Source organism: Quercus suber, unplaced genomic scaffold, assembly GCF_002906115.3.
Source record: "Quercus suber isolate HL8 unplaced genomic scaffold, Cork oak 2.0 scaffold_60, whole genome shotgun sequence".
NCBI lineage: Eukaryota > Viridiplantae > Streptophyta > Magnoliopsida > Fagales > Fagaceae > Quercus > Quercus suber.
This window is the reverse complement of record NW_027069525.1, coordinates 1,736,660-1,764,299: the sequence shown is the minus strand read 5'-3', so window position 1 is coordinate 1,764,299 and position 27,640 is coordinate 1,736,660. Positions and strand designations below refer to the sequence as shown.

Sequence of the window (27,640 nt, the reverse complement as noted above, 5' to 3'; positions counted from 1 at the left end):
GGGTCGTTACAGATGGTATCAGAGCCATGCCCTAGCCGGAAGTGTGGGTCCCACACACGAGGACGCGTGTGCTCGTAAGGGGGGTGGATTGTAGTGACCCGAAAGGGGGTCTTGCAATCCATGGAATCCCACATCGCCTAGGGAAGCACATGAAAATGTGTTTATAAGGAATGATCTCCCTTCAATGTGTAGAGGCCTTTTCCCTAGCGCAACCTGGGGAAGAACAAAACCGTGAGGGGTATGGGTCCCAAAGCGGACAATATCTACACAGTTAGGGCGGGGTCGTTACAAACACCACTAGAGGAAAACAAGCAATTGAATTTTTTGCTATGCGGGTGTTTTTTCCCCGGATCAAACAGGTACAATTTATATTTATTCTATTTTTCATATATATTATTGTTTATAATAGTTTTTCAGTTTTTTTTTTTCAATTTAAGGTACACTTAAATGACTTTTTTTAATTTCATATTCTGCTTTCAATCAACAATCATATCTTTCTCTTGCTTAGATTTTTTGCTTTATTGGTATTGATAATCTTATTCTTTTGCTGAATTCAATTTTAAATTTGATTGAAGGCTGAACTTGTAAATACCCCATTTTGCGTCTCACATTTAACCCCACTTGCATTACATTGCATATTATCACCATTTAACGTCTCCAAGGCAAGACTGTAATTTTGATAATTTGATCTCCAAATACTTCATATAAAAAAATCTTAAGGTCATAACAATCAAAATGATAGTTCATGAGCATTAATCGGACCACCAGATTAGAAGATATCAAAGAAATAAGGTTTAATAGTAAAGGAAACTTGTGTGAAACTGATCTCAACCATAGATGATTATGATCTCTTAATTCTAATTGGTCTATTTTTAGTATAATTTAAATTAAATGACGAGTTATATTCCTATTGGCTGTGTCGATACCTCGCGGTTGTCGACCACCCAGAAACAGCGACGCGCACGCCCCTCCCTAGAGGGTGGTGCACGGGCTCGGGTGTGTGCTCTCCTCTGACTAATGATTCATTTTTAAATTGTTAGGAGTTTGTGAAATCACCACTAATCATTAGGTTTTTGCTAAGGTGTGATTGGTCACCTGATTCTGTTTGATTTTATTACCTATCCTAGGTTATGAAAAATTGGTTTTTTTCTAATCTAAGTAGATCATAAAAAAAATCTTGATTCTTGGTTTAGAAGTCTGGTAATGGGTGGGAAAGGTGTTAAGCAATCCACAATGCCTGTCGTGAGACAGTCCTTTGTTTTGATAAACTCTTAATATTTGATCATAGGTAGATAAAAGCGAGTGATTAGAATTAGTTTTCATGGCTTTAAAGAAATGGGCTTTGAGGAATAAATTGGCCAATATAAAAGTTTAAGGAATGTTTTGGCCAATGGTTGAAAGTTTAGGGGGTATATGGAAATTTTTCCCTAGTGTATAGAGGAACATTACTTACTTGGAGGATAATTGGGAAGAAGATAATTTCTAGAAGCATATGTCAAGTGTTAAGTGTCACCCCAAGGATGTTGCTAATGAATTGATGTGCAAAAGGCCTGAAGTGATTGGCAAAAAAAAGCCACAAAGAAAAACAATAGTATACTTTCCAATATCATTCTTTTTTCAAGAAGTGTTGTTGAGGTCTAAAAAGTTACAATGCTACACCAAGGCCCAAAATGACACAGTAAATTGAACTCCAAAGAAAAAAATAAAAGGCTTGAGCTCACAATAAGGAAAAAAAGATTTAAAGCTTAAGACCCACGAATGGATAGGCCTTAGGGCCCAAGAAATGAAGGGAAGAAAGAAGAAAGCTCAGCCTGCCAAGGTCAGAAAATTACTAGGGAATCCAGTGATAAGAACTGGGCCGGGATACCCAGGGATTGCCAGGAGCTCGGGATCCTCGGGACGTGCAGCAAAGATAGGATGAGATTAAGACAACTCAAAACGAGTGCCAAGAAACACAAGAAATGAAGGACAGATACGTCCTTATCAGCCACCCAATGATGCAGAAAGGAATCAGAAAGCTTGGAGACTAACAATTCATGAACAAAGAATTGGTACTTTGGGGAACCCAGAAAGAAGAACCATGAAGGGAAGTAGCTGGGAGAACTTTCAACCTGACAGGGATGGAATTGGCTCACTCTGGAAAAATGACAAAAGGAAAGGCAGCCAAAAAGTTGAGTCTGAAAAAGGTGAGAAAACATTGAAGGAAGAGAGATTAGAGGTTTGCTCTCTAGGGACGCCCTAGAATGGAAAGTCAGCAAGAGGCTTTTTGGGGAGAAAGCATCAAAAGAAGAAAATTATGAGAAACAAGGAAGGAGCCAACCACCAAAGTTGCTGGCACAACATTGGCTTTGGAACCCAGGGGAGCAAAGGAGGGGAATCAGTGATATCTCGGAACCCTAGGATGACACTATAAAAGGGGAAGCATCTAACAGTGAAGGGGCATTCAGCAACAGTGAATCAGAATAGAATTATTGAGAAAACTCAATCAAAAAACTCAAAAGAAAGTAGTAAAAGAAAGGAAAATATTGCCCGGTATCCTCAAAATAGCCATTATAGAACATACTTGGATTCAAACTTTGCAAGCCTTAAGGGCTTAGAGAGCCACTAAGTCTGTAATTTTTGAGCTTATTTGAACCTTGTAACACGTCTTAGTGAGCACATTGTAATACACAATTAAGAAAAGTAATGAAATATCTCACATTATTTTAAGGATCCTTAACAATTATTATGTGTCTTTTGTTTACACATTGTTCCTTTACTGTTTCTTATTGTTCCATGCATATATTTCTTGCTTATTAGTATGTATGTATTGTAGGATTCTTGCTCTGTGCACCACTTGGTTCGTAATCAGCCCATTTAGCTGCGGTGAACTAAGCCCAGTCCCTTAAAACAACAACTAAAAGGCCTAGGGTCCTTGCTTCTACTTGGGCCTAGACTTTGTCCAAAAAAGGACCCTTCAAGTCTTGCAGAACAGCTGAGGAAGAGAGGATCCGCTACCTTTTAACCTTCAAGTCCTGCAAAACCTTATGAGCACGAGCTAAAGCCTCCTTAGCAGCAGAAATTTCAACATCTAGATTCCTGGAAGCATGTCTCTAGAATAGCATGTGGGCCAGGGAATGCAAATGCTCCAGCAAGAAGGATAGATTGAATTTTGCTTCAATGAGATCCTGCACCACTCCCCTCCATTCCAAAAGCTTTTCTTTAGTTAAGGAGTCAAGAGAGGAATCCCTCAAAGAGATCAACACAGCACATAACAACTCCATCAAAATGTTGCCTAGAAATACACCTCCCTTGAACTCACTGGTGAAGTCTCCATGGGCCTTGAACAACCCTTCCAATAATGGCAAATCCTCCACAAGCACAGAGAAGCGTAGGAAGGTACCAAAGGGAGGCCCAAAGCGATGAAAATGGCTTGCAGGGAGGTTGTTGAACTCCAGGAGATTAAAGTGGGCCAGGAAAGCCAGGAGCCCTAAGCCAGAATCTGAAACAGTCACCTCCGGAACCTCCCCCATTGTTGTATCCCCACTCGTAGGAATTAAAGAGCTTTCAACCCTCTGGATGGTTTGGGGGGGTCCCTGCCTGAGATTCAGCAACCTGGACATCAAGAGCAGATCCCACAGCTACCTCAGGAACTACGAGCTCAGGACCCTTAACACTTGTATCAGCACCTGCAAAAGCAGACAAAATTCAAAAGGGGGAAAGAACAAAGGAAGAAATGTAAAGTGGGAAAGGAAAAGAATGCTAAAAGGGAAACCAGTATCAGCTTCCTGTAGCTGAGCTTCCTCCTTCTGCCCCTCTGATTTCCTGGAAGACTCTGTGAAAGAACACAAAGTATGTTGAAGAAAGGGTGAGGAAACTTTGGCAAAATGGCTAAAGGAAGGGAAGGATACTGAGGGCTTCGCCATAGAAGGAAAAGGAAAAGGGAGAAGTATGAAAAAAAAGGGGAAGAGGGAGAAGTACAGTGAGGGTGAACAACACGCACCTTTAGAGCCTTCTGACTCCAAGGAAGAGGTGGCCTTAGAGGCAGATTGAACACTGGCTTGACCTAAAAGGGGAAGAGAAAAAATGAGAACTCTCAGAAGGAAAAGATAAAAGAAATAAGATTAAGCATATTTATAAAGGGTGGATGAAACTCACTTGCTTGTATGGATGGAGACACGCCTCCCAAGGACTTTTTGCTTAACGCAGGCTCAATCATGGGCTTAAGTGACACTGTTTTGGCGGGATTGAGACTCTGCACGGGCTGGGGATCTTGGAAAATAGGAGGCTGAGAAGATTCAGGGTCCTGAGCAACTAGGGGAACAGAAGACAGAATGGGTTAAAAGGAAAAGATAAAAGAAATAAGATTAAGCGTATTTATAAAGGGCGGATGAAACTCACCTGCTTGTATGGATGGAGACAAGGCCCCTAAGGACTTTTTGCTTAACGTAGGCTCAATCATGGGCTCAAGTGACACTATTTTGGTGGGACTGAGACTCTGCATGGGCTGGGGATCTTGGAAAATAGGAGGCTGAGAAGCGTTAGGGTCCTGAGCAACCAGGGCAACAGAAAACATAATGGGCTGGACATCTTGCATTGGTTGCTCAACCTTTTTAGTCACACCACCACTAGGGGGCTCCTCTTCCATGCCTGGGGGAACGGTAGAGGGAGCCGTAATCACTTCTTTCATCAGAGTCCCACCAATCGTGGGAGGAGGTACCTCAACCTACAAAAGGAAAAGAAAAGCAAGTGGTTGAACATCACAAAACGCATAAGTATACAGCACTGGAAAAGAATAGAAGTAGATAGAAAAAAGGCACAAACATAAGAGGGCCATACCACATCATCGCCAGATGACTGGCTCTTGCCTTTCTTGGGGTCTAACTTGCATTTAGATTGCCAAAAAAAAAAGAGCATTCATTAGTTGAAAGAGAAAGGGAGAGACACAGTAACAACAATAAACTACTGTAAAATAAAAGAAAAAAGAAGGAAAGAGGCCTTGCCCTTTTCTCTCTCTCTACAGATTCTCCAATGGTCTCTTGTTTACTACGGGTTTGCCTAAAGGGTCCTAAAGGAGACTGGGGTATAAAATCAAAGGACCCTGAAGAACCCTGGACTGAAGAACTCACAGGAACCTGAGAGAGAGAAGACTCTATGTTGTGAAATTTTAAAATACTCGCAAGTGTACGAACCGTACTGAAGTATAGTTTGACAAGAACGAGGTCGAACCCACAGGGACTTGAATGAACGTAGGAAAATTAATCAAATCTTAACTAAATTAATCTTAATATAGTTTAATAAAAATTGCTTGTTTTAAAATTAAATAAACTGAGCAAATAATAAAATCAAGCAAATAGTTAAACTAAACAAAAGATATAAAGCAATAAAAAGATGTAAACAATCAAGGGAAAGGAATTAAGGTTTTGGAATCCGTCTTGTAAGTCATATCAGCATATATTTATGATCATTAATTTTTCCCAACCACTACATGATAATCTAGAAATCAATCTTGCTATCATGGAAAATATCATCATTAAAACTTATGTTTAAAAATCTTAAGCATGTTCTTCTTCGCTTCTTAAGTATAAAACCAAATTATCAATTGTATCCGTAGCCAAATAAATCACAAGATATATCCAATTCTAAAAATCAAATCATAAATTGTATCCATTGACAGACAAATCACAAACAATATCCAATTTTATAATCAAGAATTAATAAACCAAGTCTTCAATTAATTAAGATAAATCCTAAATCATGAGAAAAACATGATTGAACTCATATCTAGAATCCCATCTTAGTCAATTGATATGAAGTAAGAACAATTTAAATCATTAAAGAACAACTATTGTGGGAAAAATCAAATCACATAAATATTACTGATAATTCTTAACAAGGTTTCATCCTCAACCCTAATTATAAATTTAGCTACTCATAGTAATTGAAAGAAAACACAAAAATAAAATACTAAACATTAAACTATAAAAATAATTAAAATTAACTGTCATGGAAAAGGTAGCCGCACTCTCTATGTTCAGCCCCCAGCCCTAGCACTGGCCTCAGCCCCCTGAATTTTGCCCTAAAGATCCTTTAAATAGGTTAAGGAATCCTATTACAAGTTGAATTCCCGTTTGGAGAAAATCCCAGATTTTTAGGCTTCATTTAACCGACTATTTTGGCCCATTTAGCATCAGAATTCGGACTTTTGGTAACTAAAAAATTGTAGGCCTTTAAGTTAACTTTCCAGACCAACTTGAATCATCTCGATTGGACATCTGAGCCGAAAGTTATGCTGAAAATACTAACTGATGTGCATGCTGGAATTCTAATCCGAATTGGACTTGGATTTGGTGCAAATTTCCTTTGATTCCTTACTCCAATTGGACTTAAATTTAATTCGGTTGGTCTTCTTTAACTTCATCATGGACCTTGTAAAAGTAAAGTCCATTAGCTTTCTTCTTTTCACAAATCCACTTATTTAATTCCATTCTCCTACAAAAGACAAATTCATGCAATAAGATTCAATTAAGCACAAAGTTGATTATTCAACATTATTCCAAAACCAAATATAAAATGCATGAATTAACTCAAAATAAATATGATAATGCTTTCTAACAATGATATAAATATGCAAAATTAAGCTATTATCAATGCACATCACTCTACCTTAGTCTTCACTCGACTCCTTGGAATTAAGGGATGACCAACTTCTTTTCCAATTGTAAGGGGGCTTACTCTCTCGGGTTCCTCAGAAATTACTAACTGTTTCTGGGATCTAACAATCTTCCTCTTCTTAGTCTCAGTACCCTCAACACTTTCTTCAAGCTCAGCTCTTTTAACCTTTTCCTGTTTGATCTTTTTCTTTGTACCTTTGCCTATGGGAGTGGCAGCACCAATTGCCTCTACTACCCCTCTCTTAATTGGCACACTAGAAGAGATACCAACAATAAGGTCACACCTTGACCAAGTCTCTAGAAAATCTTGCGTATAACACACCTAACCACCCCTAAAAGTATGCCACTCCACAAATCCTGTTTTGCTACTTATGGCAGTAGATACAATACTAGTAGTAGGGAGGGACATGCATCTGTTGGAGGTAGGAGCAGAGAGAATATTAAGATCAGGGACCCTCCCAATCTTGCCAAAACCAATGTAGTCAGAGAAGGACTTCTGGACTCTTCTCTAGTAACCAGTAAAGCCACTGGAAGCAAAGACTCCTCTCTGGGAGTTGGGCACAACAAATTGAGAACTCCTCTACGACCAACAAGAAAAGACTTGAACCCTTAGGAACAGATCAAGAAGGAAGAGAATGTACTATATCTTTAAACACTGGTGGGATGTCCTGATTAAAGCCAAATTGCCGGAGTACCTGGTGTGCTGAGTAGTGGGTGTACTTGGGACCACTTGGGGAGGGCATTGGAAGCCATGAGGGATTGATACAAGCCAAGTAGGCCAAACTGCCTTCATCACCAAGAAGTAGGTCAAAGGTATTCCTTGGAGAGTTGAGAAAAGAAGCCAATAGAAAATAACAGATGAACCCGGGACTGAACTCTCGGGGAGAACGCCAACTCAAGTGCCTTGCTTGATCAAATAACTCAACCAAATTAAGGCCGCCACCTGTAGAACTACCACACAGACCCTTTAACATTAAAAGATCCCTGGAACTTATCTTTTATAAATTTCAAATTTCTACACTTTGCCAGAGTAACAGAAGAGCGGTCCCACATAAATACCTGGAGAATGGCACAATGAAGAGACGAAGTGATAACATAGCAAGAATCGCCCTCGACTTCATCTCTAGGGAGCAGATCCAATTGGGAGTAAACATGGCCTAAGAACATGGGGGTTAGGGGATACTGAGCACCCTGGGCCAGTCTAATTGCTAAAGGGAAGAAAACATACTTAACCCCATACCTGGGGAACTCACTAAATAAGAACTTACTGAGCCAGAGCCAGGAACCCAGCTCGCCTAACTGCCTTGTCCTTCTCTCACGAAAGGTTAATGACCCACTTGCCTATTCTGGCTGGTTTCCTACTAGGAGAAGCAGTACGCCCGCCAAAATGATCGAATAGTTTGTCTTCCACTTCGAGATCCTCATCGGAAAGATTGATGTTGAAAGGATTCTTATCTCCAAACACCGGAAGGAGGAAGTTATTGACCATATCCTCCAAGGTGATAGTAAGTTCACCAACAGAAAAGAAGAAGGTATGAAGAAAAGGGCACCAACGGTGTACCAAGTGTCTGAGACCCTTGGCGTCTCTAAAACCTTCAAGGTTCCTGGAAATTGCCACTGGTTTCAAGATCCTGGCGCGCTCCAGACAACCAACAAATTCCCCATCAGAAAGTTCCCTGTCCACCCAAATGGGCCAACCGGTGATCTTCCCAGGAACGAAGTCAAAGAAAATAGGAACTGCCTCTCGAGATCCTCTCTTAATTTAGAGATATAAAATCTCTCTTGGATTTAGAACTTGGGCAGAACTAGCAAAACCAGACTGACTGGAGAACACTCAGGTGTGAGGGGAAGGAGGTGCCTCACCGTGAGACACCAGAGGAAAAAACAGGCTAGAGGTGTACTAGAGGTCCCGTAAAGGGAAAGCTGGGTGCTCCGTGACCCTCTGTGATTTGCCCTATGCAGACCCAGAAGAACTCTCACCCTCAGAAGGACTGGGATTACGCTCCTTCCTTTTTCGTGAGAAAGAAGAAGCCATAGAACAATAAGTGTATTGGGAAGTAAGGAAATCAAAAGAATGAAGAACACAGAAGAAGAAAACAGAGAAACAGAATAATTGGAAAGAAGAAGATAAGCTTTGGAATAGAAGACTTTGGAAAGTGAAAAGAAAATATGAAGTGACTGCAATTATGGTGTAAAGAACAGTTGAAGAAGACGATGTGTGGAAAGGCATGCCAATTGCCAAAATTTAATTTTAAAAGAGGAGAGTTATTGACAGTTATTAATGGGAGTTACGGGGAATGTAAGAAGTGGGTGGGAAGTTTTCACTTCAGCATTCAATTGCCACGTTCCGTGCAAAGGGGTGGAGTTTCAAAAAAAAGAAAGAAGTGTGACACGCAAGGAAAACCAGGATACCCTAAAGTAGCAGGAAAGACAAGACCTTGAAGGAAGAAGAAAGGGGACCCTGAGGTTAATTAAAATAGTGAAAAAGGAATTCCTACGGAAATTAAAGGTTCTAGTCTACTCACGCGTGGGCTGCAGGAAACCCACGAGCTCGGGGGACTAAATGTTGAAGTCTAAAAAGTTACAATGCTGCACCAAGGCCCAAAATGGCACAGTAAATTGAACTCTATAGAAAAAATAAAAGGCTTAAGCTCACAATAAGGAAAAAAAGATTTAAAGCCTAAGACCCACGAATGGATAGGCCTTAGGGCCCAGGAAACGAAAGGAAGAAGGAAGAAAGCTCAACCCACCAAGGTTAGAAAATTACTAGGGAATCTAGTGATAAAAACTGGGCCGAGATACCCAGGGACTGCCAAGAGCTTGGGATCCTCGGGACGTGCAGCAAAGATAGGATGAGATTAAGACAGCTCAAAAGGAGTGCCAAGAAACACATTTAACGAAGGACAGATATGTCCTTATCAGCCACCCAATGATGCAGAAAGGACTCAGAAAGCTTGGAGACTAACAATTCATGAACAAAGAGTTGATACCTTGGGGAACCCAGAAAGAAGAACCATTAAGGGAAGTAGCTAGGAGAACTTTCAAACTGACAGGGATGGAATTGGCTCACTCTGGAAAAATGACAAAAGGAAAGGCAGCCAAAAAGCTGATTCTGAAAAAGGTGAGAAAACCTTGAAGGAAGAGAGATTAGAGGTTAACTCTCTAGGAACGCCCCAGAATGGAAAGTCAGCAAGAGGCTTTTTGGGGAGAAAGCACCAAAAGAAGAAAATTATGAGAAACAAGGAAAGAGCTAGCCACCAAAGTTACTGGCACAACATTGGCTCTAGTACCCTGGGGAGCAAAGGAGAAGCATCTAACAGTGAAGGGGCATTCAGCAACAGTGAATCAGAATAGAATCATTGAGAAAACTCAATCAAAAAACTCAATGAAAGTAGTAAAAGAAAGGAAAATATCACCCGATATCCTCAAAACAGCCACTATAGAACATACTTGGATTTAAAGGAATTCAAACTTTGCAAGTCTTAGGGGCTTAGAGAGCCATCTAAGTCTGTAATTTTTGAGCTTATTTGAACCTTGTAACACATCTTAGTGAGCACATTTTAATACACAATTAAGAAAAGTAATGAAATATCTCACATTGTTTTAAGGACCTTTAACAATTATTCTGTGTCTTTTGTTTACACATTGTTCATTTACTGTTTCTTGCTTGTTAGTATGTATGCATTGTAGGACTCTTACTTTGTGCACCACTTGGTTCGAATTAGCCCATTTAGCTACGGTGAACCAAGCTCAGTCTCTTAAAACAACAACTAAAAGGCCTAGGGTCCTTGCTTCTACTTGGGCTTGGACTTTGTCCAAAAAAGGACCCTCACAAGTGTTATGTACAGAACATTGTCATAATAAATCATAAGTAGTTAGTTATTATTGATTTTAATTTGAACCTACTACTGAAACTACTTTTTTGCCTCACTAACACAGCTCATAATAAACTACCACTTAAGTTTATTGGTAGTCAGTTGTTATTGGATTTTTAAGTTTTTTGAAAATATCATAGACAGAGCATTTCTCTTCGTTCTTTTAGCATTTATGAGCTCTTTGTATTTTGTTGTATTTTTTTACACAATTCTATTTTTTGGAGTTTAAGTTACTAGTTGTTGTGCTTTTCTTTCTCTGTTGCTTGCATGTATACTTGGTAACCTTAGTTATCACGGTTCAATATATTCTTCTATGCCACATTCTCACATTCTCTCTGTCTTAAGAATGAGTGCTACAAGAGTTATTGCTCTATGCATACATGTCTATTAGATTCAAAATCTGTCTGCCAACTTGTCAAATAGCTAATGGATTTTTTTTTTTAATTAAAATTTCATTTAGAGTATTATTATTGATGCTCTAAATTGGGTTAGATCAACTTGGGAAAACAATCTTCCTATGGCTTGACCACTGACACCCAGTTGGAACACTTCTGCTTAAATTTGGAAATATATAGGATTATATATGATGCAAGAATCTATGAGGCATTGGTGGATTTAGTCTTAAAAAATAGAACTTGGTTTAGTCATACTCCAAAGCCAATAAGTCTTGTAGATCCAAAGTAAAGGATAAGGCTATATTGACCAAAACTAAGTCAGGTTGCTTCTCTTGTGTAGCCACATATACAGAGCTTTATATGCTTTAGGGAGGTCCTAGACTGTTTGCTGTGTGTTATATCTGATTCATCAAATATTGGGCAGGGATGGGTGATTGGTCTTCTGTTCGTTTAAAGTCTTATATAATAAATTGAAACTTAGATTGATTGTTTTATTCTCTATAGCCACAAGCTATACCATAATCTAAAACTTTGAGTTTAATTGGAAATTAAATGAAACATCCATTTTTATTTGTATACTAAAATAATGTTGCATAAAGCATCTAAATTTCTAAACTAACATGGCATCTTTGATACATTCCCTTCCTATAAAAACTTTTAGGAATTGAATTGATTATTAGTACAAACACATAATCACACATTACAGTAGTAGAATCCAGAACAGTAAATGAAGATGACTCCAACACTTGAAGAGAAAGAAAATCATGATTCCTACACCAGAAGAGAAAGAAAATCATCCATTGATCATTTCAACATGGGATATTAAACTAGCTTGAAATTAAGATCACGACTCCTAATCCCTTGCATAATCCAAGCATTATTAAGGACATTTAATCTCTTCTAGTTGTTCCAAGCCTCTACAATTCACAAAAAAGTTCGTTAGCTCACCATTTTATACCTTGATAACATAAAAAACAATAACTATTACATGGTTACAAGGCTGTGGATATTAATAAGATGACAATTTCTATTTAGCAATTTGACCACGAGTGAGAAATGAAAATCTAATTTTAAAATTAGCTATGACAATCTACTCAAGATTAATAAAAAGGGAAATATAAAATCTCCATGCTTTTTTAAAAGTAGTATTTGAGAATTGAATGAAATCAACGTAAATGACTAGGACACACTACTTAGAGTAACCTTATAGTAATTAAAATGAAATGCCTCTTACTTGAGCTCTACTTGGTCTACCTCTGTGAATCCCCAAACCAACAAAATTACTTTTTATCAATTGTAGTTCCTTAATGACTTTCTCCATATAGATTCTCTCTTTTGGAGATTCAAGTGAACATTAGATTCCAATGTTAAGGATTGAGAGTAAGCATTTTTGCATATCCACATCAATATGCCAAAAGTTCTTAGTATTATTAGCTTCTTCTACTTCAATTTCATTGTCATTATCGTCTTCTTTTGTTGCCATCATTGCTGCAGTTGCTACACCTATTTCTTCAACTTCTCTTGGCAAAAGCATTGGGTCGACAACTTGAATGAGCCTTTTCGATAAGGACATCTTAACAAAGTTATGGAGATTGAGACCATCTTTAAATATATCATCAGTGGGTCTCTTTCCTGTAAATATTTCCAACACAAGAACTCCATAACTATATACATCCTCCTCAATTGATGCTTCACCGCCCATGGCATACTCTACAACTCATGGAATGGAGAGAAATTAAGCAATATTCTATCTATTACAAAAATATGGATTTAGGGTTTACAGGATGCAAAGTCAAGAAAATAAAACAAATCTATATTAAAAAAACAGTGACATATGCTTTTACTTTTGAAATTAAAGGAAACAGTAATAACTTTATCCCGCGGGTACAAATCACTTTTCCCCCTCCTGTTGATTTATTTTGATTAAGAAAATATATTTGTACAAAGAAGGTACAAATTTTAGTCAAAGAATATCTAATTTAACATTTCTCAAAGTTTAAATCATATTTGAATGTTATTTTTGAATTAAAATTTGCAGTTTTATAAAAAAAAAAAAATTAAATTAATTACGTTCTTGCATGGCACAAATGTGAATGTGTTTTAACTTCTAAAAGGAAATCAAATACTAAGCAAGAGTTACTTAGCAAATAAATAAATAAAAATTACTAAGTGAGAGTATATGTTAATACGCTAATTATGTGTACACCCAAGCAAATATGTTGATGATACAAAAATTATTTTTGTGGCATAAGAGATCCTTCCTTCCCCTTCTAAATTATTTTTGAGACCGTAGCAATATTTCTTTTTATATAAGTGCCTAATGTTTTGTCTAATAATAAAGAGTCCTCATAGGAACACAAAAATTCTCAACAATTTCCCAACATTATTAAATTACTTTATTACCTCACTTACACATGGGTCATTAAAAAAAATTAAAGTCATATTTGTTATGGGTCCATGCAATAGCAGAGCAAAATAAATTTATGGTCAGCAAATGATGAGGGTAGCAAATAAATTAACATGTGTCCGTTACTTGCATTAATGGTAAAATAACAATTGTGGAGCAACTGAATAGCAAGTTGATTCATTTTCTTGACTGTAGTTTCATTTCTCAGTCTATCAGCAAAATATATAACTTTTAAAATAGCTAAGGGATGCTCTTATCAAGACATTTCAACAGCTTCCAAATCTGTGCCTTTGAAGGCTCAACCAAGTTTTTCTCTGTCAAATTTTGTTACTCATCTGTCAAGTTTTTCTCTGTTCAAGAAGCATAGCATTAAAACACGCAGAAAGTATTTGTGTTCCAGCAAAGGAAAATGTGTGAATTTTATTTATTGATTTTTTTATGTTTCAGCATCTGACAAATATTAATGCTAGAACCTAAAGGGAAAATCTAGAGTACATTAGAATCAACAAAACAACGAACTGGTAGAATTGTTACAATCTTTATCCCATTAGTTTCATTTCTCAATCTATCAGAAAAATATCTTATTCTTAAAAAAAGTAATGCATGCATTTATCAAGACATTTCTTCAGCTTCCAAATCTGCACCTTTGAAAGCTCCATCAAGTTTTTCTCTGTCAAAATTTGGTTACTCATTCCTCTACTCTCTTGACCCAAAAGAATGAAAGTGTCAGAGAGAGAAGTGTAGAGAGAACGTGTAAGCATATCAAACTGATCCTCTTACCCCATCTTAGTCTTCCAAATTAATTGTAAGTTAACAATTGCCAAAGATAAGACATTATATTATGTAATTTTTCCGAGTTAAATTAACATTAATGACCAAAATATTACTAAATATTAGGAGAGGCACGTACAAACCTATAGAAGGAATTCTTCCAAATCTGCACCTTTGAAAGCTCTGTCAAGTTTGCTGAGTTTCACATATGTGGAAAATGATGCAAAAGATTTGACTCCAGATATTAATGGCCTTTTAAACGAACTATATTCGTGAATACATCTCTGAAGTGGACTCAGTTAAAGTCAAGTTTAAGGTAAGTACTCGATTTCCTTCAAAGACAATACACTGAAACAACCCATAAGTAATGTTGCATTGAATTGTTAAATTCCAAAAGAACTTCAAAATAAAGAGCACCAGATGATGCAAAGAAGATTTTTTTTTTTTTTTTTTTTTGAAAAGATGCAGCGGATCACTTAAAACTTGATATGCTTCCCCTAATACCTATAAACATCATAAATGATGAATGAACTTGGACTTTTAAAAATAATCTTTAGCGTGGTTTTAATATTGTGAACAATGTTATAAGAATGGAAAAAAAAATAAAAAATGAAGTAATAGATGACAGTGTAGGACACTTTGCATCAAGCATATGAACATTTAATTCTACTTTAAATAACATCTAAATTTGTAAGCAACTTTTGGAGTTCCATTGAAGCAAATTTATTATAAATTATCTATGAAGATAGTTGGTTGGCCAATTGAATAAAAATCTAACAAAAGCATTGTTTGCTAAGTAAATGTTCAATTCCTCAATTCACTCTATAATAATATTAAATCAATCACAAGATCCAATCAATACAGGGAAAATACAAGATCAATTAAGTAGAGGATAGAGTGGGAACCTGTAGGTAGATCACTTTTGGAAATATAAAACCACAAAAAAAAAAAAAAAAAAATCAAACGACAATGAGTAGCTCCTTTCTCATTAAAAAATAGTAATAAGCAATATACCAGTCAACACGAACTCAGCAATATACCAATCTTTGCTGAGTTACTGTTATCTATCAAATCATAAAAGAAAAAAAAAACATTTGAGAGGATCAAATCATAAAAGAAAAAAAAAATTTGAGAAGAAATTAACATGGTCAAATTACATAGGTTCTGAACATATTTATCATCACCTCCATATTTGTTCTCAGTCATGGATAAAAGCAATCCGATTTCTTTTCTGCACCATGCTTTCCTCCTCTAGCTTCAATTTTTTACCAAGAACAAATGCACTTCATCTGCCATGTACAATACCCAACAATAAGTAGAAAATTTTCACAAGATAAGACCCAATAAAAAAACTCAAAATGAACAAACCCAAAAGAGGTAGAGCTCCAATTAAAAAACCCACCAATAAAAAATTCAACACCCTAAGAAAAACGATTTAGAAAGTAAAAGGGGAAAAAAAAAAATCAAGCAAAAGAACAAAGCATAAAAGAAACTGGGAATTAGAGATACCTCACCTCAATCATCCAAGTTCTGTCAAGATTTATATACAATGAGGAGAGTAAGACAGGAAGGAAGGGAGACAGAAAGGTTGTCGTTAGAAGGGAGAGAGGCTAACGTGAAATAAGTGTGAAACCGTAGAACAAAAGGTAGGGAAGGGGAAGGAACTAAATGTGCGTGAGAAAGAGGTGGGGAAGGGGAAGGAACAAAATATGAAACGGTGAAACTGAAACAGAACGTGGGAGAGAGGAATGAAAGTTGTAACCGTGAAAATAGAGTTTCAGAAAGGGTTTTGGTTGAAAAGGCTTTGGGTTTGGGCTTTAAGTGAAGATAGGGCTGTAAAATATTTTATATTTATTAGTATTTTAAAATTGTCAAAAACTATTTTAAAATCTATATAAAAGATGATGGAAATGACATGGCTGCTAATGTAGCTCAACGTGAGCGCAGCAACATTAAATTCTACGCTTCAGCTTTTAGTATTATATAGATTAGATGATTTCGTAAATTATTTCTCTTATAATCATTGTGATTACATAGGCACCATTAACTCCATCATTGTCTCAAGTATCAAATGATGCAGCTGTTTGTCAGGTAAAATGTAAAAGTTGCTTTAAGTGCATGAACTTGTTAGCTTTGTGTGATGTATATTCATGTTTTAAGTGACTATCTAGAAACTTTTGAATTGGTGGATTTGAAATCTGTTTTTCTTATTGATTTGTATTATGAAGTTTTTGTTGAAGTGGCTTTATGGGTAAGATTTAAGTAGGTCTTGGCTGCCAGTCAAGTAGTTGATGGGTTGGGATATTGTAATGGCTTGGCTGTGTGTTGTCTTGTTGACTAGTGATTTGGGTTGGCTCTTTGATGGTTGACAGTGATGGATGATTTGGGTGTGACTGGCTATTAATCGTCTCTTGGCTATGCATACCTGGCAATGGGTGATTTGGGTTTTGGCTTGGCTTGTGGTGAGTGACTTTATTAAAAGGTCATTCTTGACTGGCCTTTTGTGTGAGTTCCACCTGTAACAATTTGGTGAGTGATTTATTATATTTTTGGTTGAGGCAAGTTTGGTTTTGGTCTCTCAAATTTAAAATATTTAGTTTTAATTCTTACTCACCAAATGAATACTGGTCAAGTAAAAAATAAATCCATGTGTTTATATCTTCTCTACTCACTAAATGAATAAACTTATTTGTTTATATATATACACAGGGAAATGAAGTTAGGTTCAATTATGGACCAACTCCATGTGTTGAAAATACAAATGCTTGCTTGCAAACACAACACTTTTTTGGTATGTAAAAAACTAATAAATGGTAAGTTCAATTATAGTGAAATTTTCTCATGTTTGTTTAAGTTTAAAATGTAACTTGATTTTTTTGACATATTTTTAGGATAATATTGATTTTGCAGTATGATGGATAACATTTTTTGGACAGTTTGTTTGATAGTATATTGCATAGTGGACATGGTAGCATATTGCACAGTAGACAGCATTTTTGGACAACTTTGCCTTAGACAGTTTCTTGGACAGCAAATCTGACTATCTAGACAACTGATTGCACATGTAGCAATTTTTTTGGATAATTTTTTGTAACTAAAGAAGTTAGTCAATAAACCTATGACTAAAAGTTAGAGAAAACTGAACATAATACCAAAATCGGGCTGGTGGTTGGATAAGAGAAAGAAATATCATTAGTTTACTCATCAACCAAATGTACTGTTTAAACAAATTTTGTATCTATGATAGAAAAAGGATGAAGATGCTTTACTGAAGGCCCTATTACATTCATTAATAACGATGGAATTGGAAGAACAATCTCTGTATCATGCTCTAAATACAATCAAATCAATAATTAAATAACTTGGCAAACAACTACAATGCTGAAGCCACATGAATAAACAGAACGCAAAACTAAAATCTCTAAAAGGGAGACAAGTAGAGGTCTCATGAACAAAGCCAGGTTCACAGTAGGTTGAGTAGGCTTCATGGTAGGGGTTTGGGCTGCTTGGCTTCTATGTCATCCTGCAGTATTAAAAAACAAATTTCAATTAGTACAATAAACATAGAATTTTTATTTCTATTTTTTTTTTTTTTTTGTTACAATCATTACAGTCAATAATAAAATCACCAAATTTTGGAATAGCTCAAGACCAAGCAATAGAATTTCCAGTTTAAGTCACAGAAAAAAAAAAACTCCTAAAATTGCTCAAAAGGTAACAACAACAACAACAACAACAACAACAACCACAAGAAGCAAGGCAATAACAAAAATCAAAGCAAAGGGAAAAAACATCAAGAAGATTAATACACTCACCCATTGCAACTTTTTTACACTAATACATGCAAAGCCCATCCAACCACCATTCATTGGTTTCAAATCCAAACAAAAGCTATAACCATTACACCAAGGACACGCACAGGCTCACCATCAAACAGAAATTCAATCATAGCATATTCAGCCATTATAGAACCAATTTAAATCCAAAAAGACTAAGATTAAAGAACCAGTTTCATTATAGAAATTATAATTAACAAACTTCATGGCTAATGATCTGCATTTGTAGCAGTTTCTGGGGATGCCAAGAAAATTAAAAATCTGAAAAAGTAAATTTTGTATAATTAAGAATTTGCTACCCATTTAGTTTCTTCTATATCTAAGGAGTGACACTTGATATGAATCATTCAACACAATAAAGCATGCCTTTTTAACAACACATCTACAAGAAGTCTTTAAATTCAATTTTATATAATTAACTCCAAATGAAAATATGTGCTGCCAAAAATTTCCTGTGAAAGCCTTTCAATGTATTGAACATTCATGCTTTGGTTAAATAGCTCATAAAGGTTCAAACTTTCATCATTAGGAACCTAATAATAAGCCCACTGAATACAAAGGATTCAAGCATTTTTAAACAATCGACAAAAATGCAAGCAATATAAGACTTGATTTCAATTCCTAAGCTAAAAACCCAAAAAAGAGAAAACAGAATTAAGTTCAGCCCCAATGAGAAAAAGAGTTTGACCTTTGAATATTTTCAATATCCATGGCAGTTTTCATCAAGCATAATAAAGCTATGTAATATCTACACTAAATTCCTCCAGAGTCCTTAAGTTGAGTAGCCACAATCACTATTTTTGGAAGATGTACAGTTCTAATCTACACTAAACGCGAATGAATTACACATGTATTAGCAATTACCCTCTGCATTTCAGCTTTCGAGACAAAGGAATGAGCAACATCTCCAAACTGTCGTTCAACACTTCCGTCATTGCAGCCATGATTGCCTCCGCTTGTTTCGACAGCACACGCTGTGCTTCTAAGCCCCCCACTTAAATGGCAAAACCATAAATAAGTCACTCACAATCGAAAATTCCAAAACTCTCACGAATAAAATTGAAAGAGAAATGAAAATACCAGAGCCAAAGTATCGACGAGAAATGTGCGCCTGATTTGGCTATATGAAACCCAAAAGGTAATGCTAAGGTACAACTAGCACAATACAATGATTTTATTTTATTTTTTAAAATGCGAGGAAGGGAAATACAAAAAGAAAAAATCTCTATTATATACCTAGGACAAATTAAATTTGTTATCATGCTAAAATAATTCAAAACCCACACTTTCATTTCATTGGATTCCCTCCCCAAAATAAAGAGAACATCAAGACTTGTAAATTCTAATAGGAAGAAGAATGATGATGACTTACAGGCAAAAATTTGCTTATCTTTCGAGGTAGTTCGTCAATTGAATAGCCTTCTCCAAAAGGCCCAGCCCCATCATTAATAATATCATAATGAATCCCGACTTTCTTCACCTCCAAGTTATTTGAAGTACTTATTCTAATCTCAATTTTATTGGATCCATTCCCATCAATTTGACGAAAATTTTCTCCCCACTGGGAGTTGAAATAGCGAGGAGACAAAAAGAGCCACCAAAGGTGATGGAAACTAACTCTACCATAGTTTGCCCTAAAAGAAGAGCGTATTGGTGATGCGCTTTCAAATCCATTGAGTTTAATCCAACATGTAAGTTGAAAATCTTTAGAAGCCTCTGCGACTGATAAACAAATGCACAACTCAATTCCCATCAGTTCATGACGCCCATAAGGCACTTGTACCTTCAATTCATGACTTACAGATTCATGTTCAAACCATTTTGGAAAGCAAACTTCAGGAAAGTAAAATTGAGGAATAATAATGTCAAAGATGTCTGGTAGTTTACCACTTTGCCCCTGAAATATACAAAGCATAATTAATGTTTAGATTTTTTTTTTTTTTTTTTTTTGAGAAAATAATGTTTAGAACATAGAGAGGGAGAGATACCTGACGCATGTTACCGCTACTTCCAATATATCTACACAATCTGAAGCAGTTAACACACTGGAAATTCAAATGGGAGTGATCTGACCTAAAAGTATAAAATTGCAGTTCTGGCAATCTCATCAGTGAGGTACAATTGTTTGCAATTACTGAATCAATAGTTGACGGAACATTTTCCAATGACCAAAGCTTCTTGCAACCCTCCAAATGGAGTCTTCGAAGATTAGACAGTTGAGACATGCTTTCAGGGAGGGAAACAAAATCGTTTCCACTTAGATTTAAGTATTCCAAAGAGGACAAGCAGCCAATGTCATTGGGGATTGACAGAAGAGAGCAGTCACTAAGATGCAAATATGTTAAAGATTGAAGACCTGATAAGGAAGGCAATAATAAATCTAGGATCATCAAATGCGATGTTTTGGGATTCACAAGACTTGCTGAAATTAATGAAGGAAATACTAAGCCTAGCAGCTCAAGACTTGTTGGCAGGGAATAAGATTTAGATGATTTCCATCTACAGATATATAGATGTTTGAGATTTTTAAGAAGGGCAATGGAAGAAGGAACATCTCTTATGGCTGTCCAACACAAATTAAGCAACTCCAAACCTTTTACATTTCCTATGTTCTTTGGCAAGTTACAAAATTTTAAGCATCCAAAAAGATCAAGAGACTTAAGCAACTTCAAATTACAAATGGTGTTAGGAAGGCTCACAAGATTCTCGCAATATCTTAGAGTTAATGAAGTAAGGTCAGTCAAACGTTCAATTGATGAAGGCAGCTCTTCTATATTTGCTTTGCTCAAATCAAGTATCTCTAGGCCTTTGATTATCCACAGGTTCTCTGGCAAGTTTTTAATTAGATCCACAATAGCAGTGCGATCCAGAGATAGCTCTTGTAAGAATTTTGGGTTTGCCACAAATTTTGGAATTGTCTTGAGTTTTGGGCAATTAGAAATTTCAAGAGTCACAAGAGACTCCATTCCAAGCTTGCTTGGAAGACGAATTAGTCTTTCACAATCTTGTAAATTAAGATAAATAAGTTTTTTAAGAATTCTAATAGATGGGTGAAACTCGCGTAAATTTGTACACCTTACAAGAACCAATTTCTCAAGATTTGGGACCCTAGTGAAGTCTGGAGTTATAAACATGTCCAGGGAGTCGGTCAAGTCAATGAACTTCAACTTGTCAAAATTCTGTTAGAAGAAAAAATATTGTTACAATAATTAGCTTCTTGGTGTACATTTATTGTAATTTTAAAGAAAAGTTTTAAGAGGATACTTAATAACACACTTACCTTTATTCCGGTCCAAAGTTGTTGAATTTTGCTTTGTTGCAAACAAAGTTGAACAAGCTCATCTAGCTGAAAACTTGATGGCAAAGATTTTGAAGGATACGAACTCCAATCAAGAATTCTTAAATCTTTAGGAAGGTGTGTGGGGACATAGAGAGTGCCATAAATTCTAAGAAATTTAAGATTATCCATCTTTAAAAAGGCCTCAGGGTTCCAACATCCATCTTGTTGTTCATTACAAGTACTCACAATATCCATGGCTTTAAGTGCTTCTGTCCCCTAATAATCAAGAAGGAATTGGTAAATTGCAAAAATAATTATTAGCATAACTATTCAACTTCCAAATTTGTTAAACATGAAGGTAGGGAATGAGCTCAAATTTTCTAAATAACTTCTTACCTTATTTTTTTTTAACACTTTGTTAATGTCCTCATAATTCCATAATCTACTTCGTTTCCCAGGATCATCAAGGCACTCTTGACAAACTATGTTCTTGCCCATTTCTTGAAGTAAATCATGCATCCACACTACATCATTATCCATAATTTTCAAGAGAGACTTATCAGTGAGTTCTTTCAATCCAATAACAGGGTAAAAGCCCAAAATATCTAGTATTTCTAATACATAATCTTTCTTCTGATTATTAAAATAGCATGCAATATGCAAGAATATTTCCTTCTGTGATTTTTGGAGTCCATTAAAGCTTATTTCAAGTACTAGGAGAATTGCTTCGTCATTAAATTCTTGGAGTCTCTCTAATGCATTTGTCCATTCAACAATACTTTTTCCACACAAAAAGGAACCCAAAACCTCAAGAGCTAAAGGAAGGCCACTAGCATAATTCAAAAAATGATTAGACAACTCTCTATAATCATCAAGGTCATGCTCTTTTTCCAAAGCTTTCAAGCAAAGAAGTTGAAGAGCATCTTCATCATTCAATCCTTTAACTTCATATATTTCATTTACTCGATGTGCTTTAAGCACATGCGAATCTCTTGTTGTTATGATAATTCTACTACCCGAACCAAACCAATTATGCTTCCCTGCTAACATTCTTAACTGTTTCACTTTATGTACATCATCAAGAACAAGAAGAACTCTTTTACGACATAACCTATTCTTGATCTTGAGAACTCCATCACACTCCTCTTCAATTTCCAAATTCTTTTCCATCAAAACTTTTTTAATAATTTCCTTTTGTAGTGAAACACAACCATTTTTTTCAAACTTTTCCCTAACATCCTCAATAAAACCACGAGCTTCAAATTCTTTAGAAACCATGTGATAAACAACTCTAGCAAGAGTTGTCTTACCGATCCCTCCCATCCCCCAAATCCCTATAAAGAGGACATCTTTTGAACCTAGAGCTAAACATGACTCCAATTCTACTAGTCGAGAATATATCCCTACTAGGTCCTCAGTAATATATGGGAATGCATCATATTTCAAGTTGATCGATATCCAACCCACGATTTCTTGGATATCTTGTGACTCAGGCCTGCAATGAAAAAAATAGAATGTGTTGATTGAAACAAAAAAGTGAACATTGATCCGCATACAATGAAACATGTATATAAATCTGCTTAAGTTTCCATATATAGTTATATATAAATCTGCCACATTTGTACTATACCTCAAAAGAACTAGTCACACTTGAGGCTCGTTATATTTATTAATAAAGTTCATATTTACCCAATATATGCTCAATGTGGGACTCATCACACACCCACAATCAAACAAATTGAGGCATCACAATTTCCCTCACTTAAATCCCTAACGTCCTTGTTAGGACCCCAATTGGTGGGATAATGTCTCTGAACCCATATGAGGTTATTGGGCCGGCTCTTATACCAATATATACCCGATATGAGACTTATCACACACCCACACAACAATCACAATCAATTAAATTAGGGCATTGCAAAATGAAAATAAAAAATAAAAAAAAGTTTAGATAAATTACCTAGTATCCTTTAAATGCCATCCGGCGAGGTTGCCCACTTGACTCAAAGCATCTCTCCATTTATCCACCTTTGTTTTTTCCTCATTCTCTTCATGTTTAACAAATGCCTGCGCAAAAGTTTCCATTTGTTTCCGTACATCAGATGGCTCCACATAGTAAAAAACAGGCAAAACTATCATTCCAATGTCTTCCTTGCAAGCAATGATTTTTGCAAGTTCATCTAAGCACCAAGGCGAAGATGCATAGTCTTTTGAGAGAATGACAACAGCAAACCTCGACTCTTCTATCGCTTTCAACAACTCTAGTGAAATGGGTTTTCCTCTCTCAAGTTTCTCATCGTCTCTAAAAGTGTTAATGCCTTTCACTATCAAAGCATTATATAGATGATCCATAAAATTGTTGCGGGTGTCCTCTCCCCTAAAACTGATGAAGACATCATATTTCCGTTGGACAGTAGAAGATGACGAGGCCTTTTCCATGCCAATTGAAGCCACTGCAAAATGCTCCACTACTAAATATTGAATCACGATATAGATCTACATACCAAAAAAAAAAAAAAAAAAACAAAACTGAACAAATGAAAAGAAATAAACTAGTGAAGAAAAATTGATGCAACATTTTGGTTTCCTCCGTCCATCAGATTGGTTAAACCTTACCTTTCTTTTATATAAAAAAATAAAAATAAAAATTATGAGATGAGAAAGCCCAGTTGAACTGAAGGTTCACAAAGTTAAGCAAATAAACTCAGTCCCGACAAATGTACATCACACACTCTGCTACTCGCTGTGTCGAAGCCAGCCACACCTTCCATTAACGCCGTTGAGGTCTCACCGTTCGTTATATTTTCTGAAACTAAATAATTATATCTCTGAATTTGTAGTTGAGAAAGTACCATACACAATATAATTAAATTGAAAAACTAATATATAAATAGATCTGTATGCAAAATTTATAAAAACCAAAAAACGAATAATAATCAACTAGAAATTTAGAACCAAAAAAACGATTAAAAAATAAATAAATTAGGGAAGAAGAAATTACTTGATCCCCAACCAGACCTGCGTAGTTTTGAAAATGCGTCGAATCCAATCTGAAATTTTGCAAATGAAGAGAGAGAGAGGACTGAGGAGAGAATTTAGAGAGGACCTAGAAATTTGGAAGTGATGAAATTTCAGTGCTCCTTTTAGGAAATATTACAAGAAACTTCCTAAACGATGAGTAGATCTTGAGAGGCCGAAAGGGTACCGTGAGAATGGAAGAAAGTGAGAGAAGGAAGAAAAAGATCTGGTCAGGTCTGTGAAGAAGGTAAGGAGATGAGAACGAAGAGTTGAAAAGTAAAAAGACATCAAAAACTGTGAAGGCCGAATGTGAAAGTACAAAAAAATAAATTAAAGAAATGGATAAGAGCCTTCTAGGAAAGTTCATAGTTTAGTTCACGTAATGCCCCATCTACTACAACTAGTACAATCTTTTTTGTTATTTTTTCCGGGGAAAAACAAAAAACAAAAGGGTAAGGAGGCTGACAATCCTTTTTTTTATGGGAGGGGCTGACAATCCTAAGACCATAGAAGTATCTTACTCCGCATTAGTCATCTGTATCTAGTATTCATTTTATAATTTCAGTCTATAATTCCTCTAGTTAAATAATGTATTATAAACTTAGTTTAAAATATTATATTATTATTTTTGTGTGTGTTCTAATAAATATTACTATTTATTCAAAAAAAAAGTTTGGAACCTTGCTCGGTTGTAAGGTGATCACGGTAAGCCATAACTTCCTAGTTTCACAGGGAACACTAATAAATCTTAAGCTGCTGAGGGAGATAACCCAATGGAGTAATACAATCTTCTTTATTTGATTATTTTTTAAATAAACAATCTCGTTTCAACTGCACTAATAAATTATATAAAGTTTGAATTTTTTTAATCACCAATCTCATAATTGTATCACTTATAAGGAGTTTATTTTTATACTCCTAAAATAATTCATTTAAATATTTTATGTATATATATTTAGTGCATAATTTCGGAATAGCACACCAATACTAGAATATTCTTTTCTCAAATTTCTCATAGCCAATCCAAAAAAACATGCGAAATAGAATTCAAAACTTCACTTTATATTGCTTTTTTACTTTTTTTTTGTTGCTTCCAAGTTAATAGTTTGTTTATATATTTGTTAAAAAAATTAATTATTAAAATAAAGTTAAAAAATTCATACAATTGTCTTTTAAGAACTGAGATTTTTTTAAAAAAATTTAAAAAAATCATTTTTAATTTTAACATTAGAACAAATGAATAATCTTAAACCTTCATAACTTCTCTCTCTTACATTAAGAGTGCAATTGCATAGTTCAGGTGCTCATATATATTGATATTGTGCATGTGCCTAGTATTAGTAATACGACTGCGTCTTTGCATGATTAATATAATAAATAATGTCAGCTCAAAAAAACAAAAAACATAAATATTGTTAGTTTTATGTATTAACTACTTAAATTAACTTTAAAAGTCTAAATTATAAATTCTTTGCCATTTGCATTGCAAACTATTAATACTTTAAAGTTTAAACTAACTTCTTAAAATTTTTTTTGAAGCAACTAACTTCTTAAATTTAATGGAGAATGTACTTTTTTTGGCCTCACTTTATTTTTAACAGTTTTTTATCTTATGAGAATCTATTTTTAATTGTGAATAAGACCCAATTCACAAGCATTGTTAAAAACATAAAATTAACATGGCTATTACAATTTTTAAGTCTAAAATCTTTCTACTTTGATAGTGGTGACGTTGAGGCAATTCTACATGTTCCCCTAACTTGTTATTAGGGCCGGCTCCAGACATTTTGGAACCTAAGGCGACAATTAAAATGAGGTATATTTTTATATTTTATGTATTAATTAAATTAATATTTATTTAATATTTTTATATTATAATATATTTCATTTAAATATATTTGTCTTACCTTATGAGCTACAAATTGTAAATTAAATTTTTGTATTTAAGTTCTTCTAATATTTGTTTTTCAATCGATAATATTTGTAGGAATACAATTCGGCATGTCATTATTATTTTCATTTCCTTCTAATTGAATATCATTATAGTGAATTTGTTCATTTGTGACATTTTCATCATTATTTTCATTTACTTCTAAATTCTTTTAAAGTTTATTATCAAGATTTGTTGTATTGCAAAATTGAACATCATTGTTATCTTCTAAATATTTTTGGTGAATTTCTTGCTCATTTATAATATTTTTATCTAAATTTTATGTTGTATTTTATTTATTACTAATAAAAAATTTTTCATTGATCATTTTTCAGACTCAATTTTTTTATAAAAAAAAAATTCATATTCAAATGCAAATTTGTTAATAGACATTTCTAATAAAACAATATTTACAAATAAAATATACACTATCGATAATATATTTATAATGACTGAAATAAAAATTAAAAAAAAAATAAAAAATAAAAACTTTCAAATGTAAAGTAATAGAACCTGATGTGTATATAAAAAAGTACTATCGTCACTCTAGTTTCATCGATCAATAATAAGAATATAGCGATCTCAAGTTCTCAACCTGCATATATATAAAAACGCAAGATCAAAAAAAAAAGAAAAAAAAAAATCCAAGGCCACCAGATGAACGAGTACGACTCCACCCACAGCCACATAAGTCTTCTTTTCCTTTCCTTTTTTTTTTTTTTTTTTTGGAGAATCAGAGCCACATAAGTCTTATTTGATAAGACTCCACCCACCCAAAAAAAAAACAGATCATATTGTCTATAACCCAAAAAAAAAAAAAGACTCCCCAAGACCGGCCCTACGCCCCCAGCCAGAGATAATACTCCACCCACAAGTCTTATTAGATCAGACTATAAAACTCCACCCGCAATACAAAACCACGGCACCATCTCCATCTGCAGAGGAAAAATCATATAAGAAAGTGAGAGAATAGAACCATACCTCAGAGAGCACAGAGTTTAGAGGTGATCGCTGATCAGATTGGAGGTAGCATGAGCCACCAATAGAAGGATTTAAGAGTAGGACCAGTTGAGAGAAAGAACGAGAGAGGCGGAGAGCAAGAGCTGAGAGAGAGAGAGACAGAGAGACAGACAGAGAGCAAGAGTGAGAAATGGCCTTATTTATGAGAAATTCGATGTTTAAGCGGTGATGTAGGAAATTTACAAAGAAACTTCATTCGGCAAGATTCAAAGAAAAAGAATGAGTTATAAGTGGTCGACCCCATGTCCATGTGACTAGCAAATTCAAAATGAGGACAGAGCGTAAATTCATGGAGGTGACTAGCAAAAGACGTGATAACTCTATTGTTACAAAAATGGTGGGGGCATTGAATACGTGCGTGTCATAATGTTAAATGGTGCGGGGAAAAGTTGTCAACTTTATTTCTGGAAAAGTTGTTAACTTTATTTCTGGCAAGTTTCTGCCCTTCTTTTTTG

At 35.2% G+C, this 27,640-nt stretch overlaps 2 protein-coding genes and 1 long non-coding RNA gene across 9 annotated transcripts; all 3 read right to left on the bottom strand.

Annotated features, from left to right (window-relative positions):
• Positions 1-3,092: 3,092 nt before the first annotated feature.
• Positions 3,093-3,512, bottom strand: LOC111985168 (uncharacterized). Its single transcript, XM_024016811.1, has one exon. The coding sequence runs from the start codon at positions 3,510-3,512 to the stop codon at positions 3,093-3,095; it is 420 nt and encodes a 139-aa protein (XP_023872579.1).
• Positions 3,513-15,060: 11,548 nt separating this feature from the next.
• On the bottom strand, positions 15,061-15,872 carry LOC136067158 (uncharacterized). The gene is made up of 3 exons (XR_010628679.1): positions 15,616-15,872; positions 15,286-15,390; positions 15,061-15,165 (listed from the first exon to the last, which is right to left on the bottom strand). It is a non-coding gene; the product is annotated as an uncharacterized LOC136067158 (long non-coding RNA).
• A 1,403-nt stretch (positions 15,873-17,275) lies between these two features.
• LOC112002036 (TMV resistance protein N) lies at positions 17,276-27,416 on the bottom strand. Of its 7 annotated transcripts, XM_065772554.1 has the most exons (11): positions 27,147-27,416; positions 26,679-26,760; positions 24,219-24,267; positions 23,834-24,029; positions 23,178-23,713; positions 21,614-22,712; positions 21,218-21,493; positions 19,926-21,116; positions 19,310-19,834; positions 18,802-18,931; positions 17,276-17,624 (listed from the first exon to the last, which is right to left on the bottom strand). In XM_065772554.1, exons 5-10 carry the CDS (start codon positions 23,654-23,656, stop codon positions 18,920-18,922), a joined length of 3,582 nt encoding a protein of 1,193 aa, XP_065628626.1. In that variant the 5' UTR covers positions 23,657-23,713; positions 23,834-24,029; positions 24,219-24,267; positions 26,679-26,760; positions 27,147-27,416; the 3' UTR covers positions 17,276-17,624; positions 18,802-18,919. The 7 variants fall into 7 exon arrangements, with proteins under 7 accessions (XP_065628626.1, XP_065628625.1, XP_065628627.1 ...); XM_065772553.1 differs by lacking the exon at positions 24,219-24,267; XM_065772555.1 differs by lacking the exon at positions 24,219-24,267 and having other exon boundaries at positions 23,178-23,670.
• Positions 27,417-27,640: the final 224 nt, after the last annotated feature.

Coding starts and splice junctions, on each gene's coding strand:
- LOC111985168 (XM_024016811.1), bottom strand. CDS start 3,512: ATGGGGGAGGTTCCGGAGGTGACTGTTTCAGATTCTGGCTTAGGGCTC.
- LOC112002036 (XM_065772554.1), bottom strand. CDS start 23,656: ATGGAAAAGGCCTCGTCATCTTCTACTGTCCAACGGAAATATGATGTC. Junction 21,494..21,613: donor AAGTGTTAAAAAAAAATAAG/GTAAGAAGTTAT, acceptor CTTGATTATTAG/GGGACAGAAGCACTTAAAGC. Junction 19,835..19,925: donor GTAGCGGTAACATGCGTCAG/GTATCTCTCCCT, acceptor TGTATATTTCAG/GGGCAAAGTGGTAAACTACC.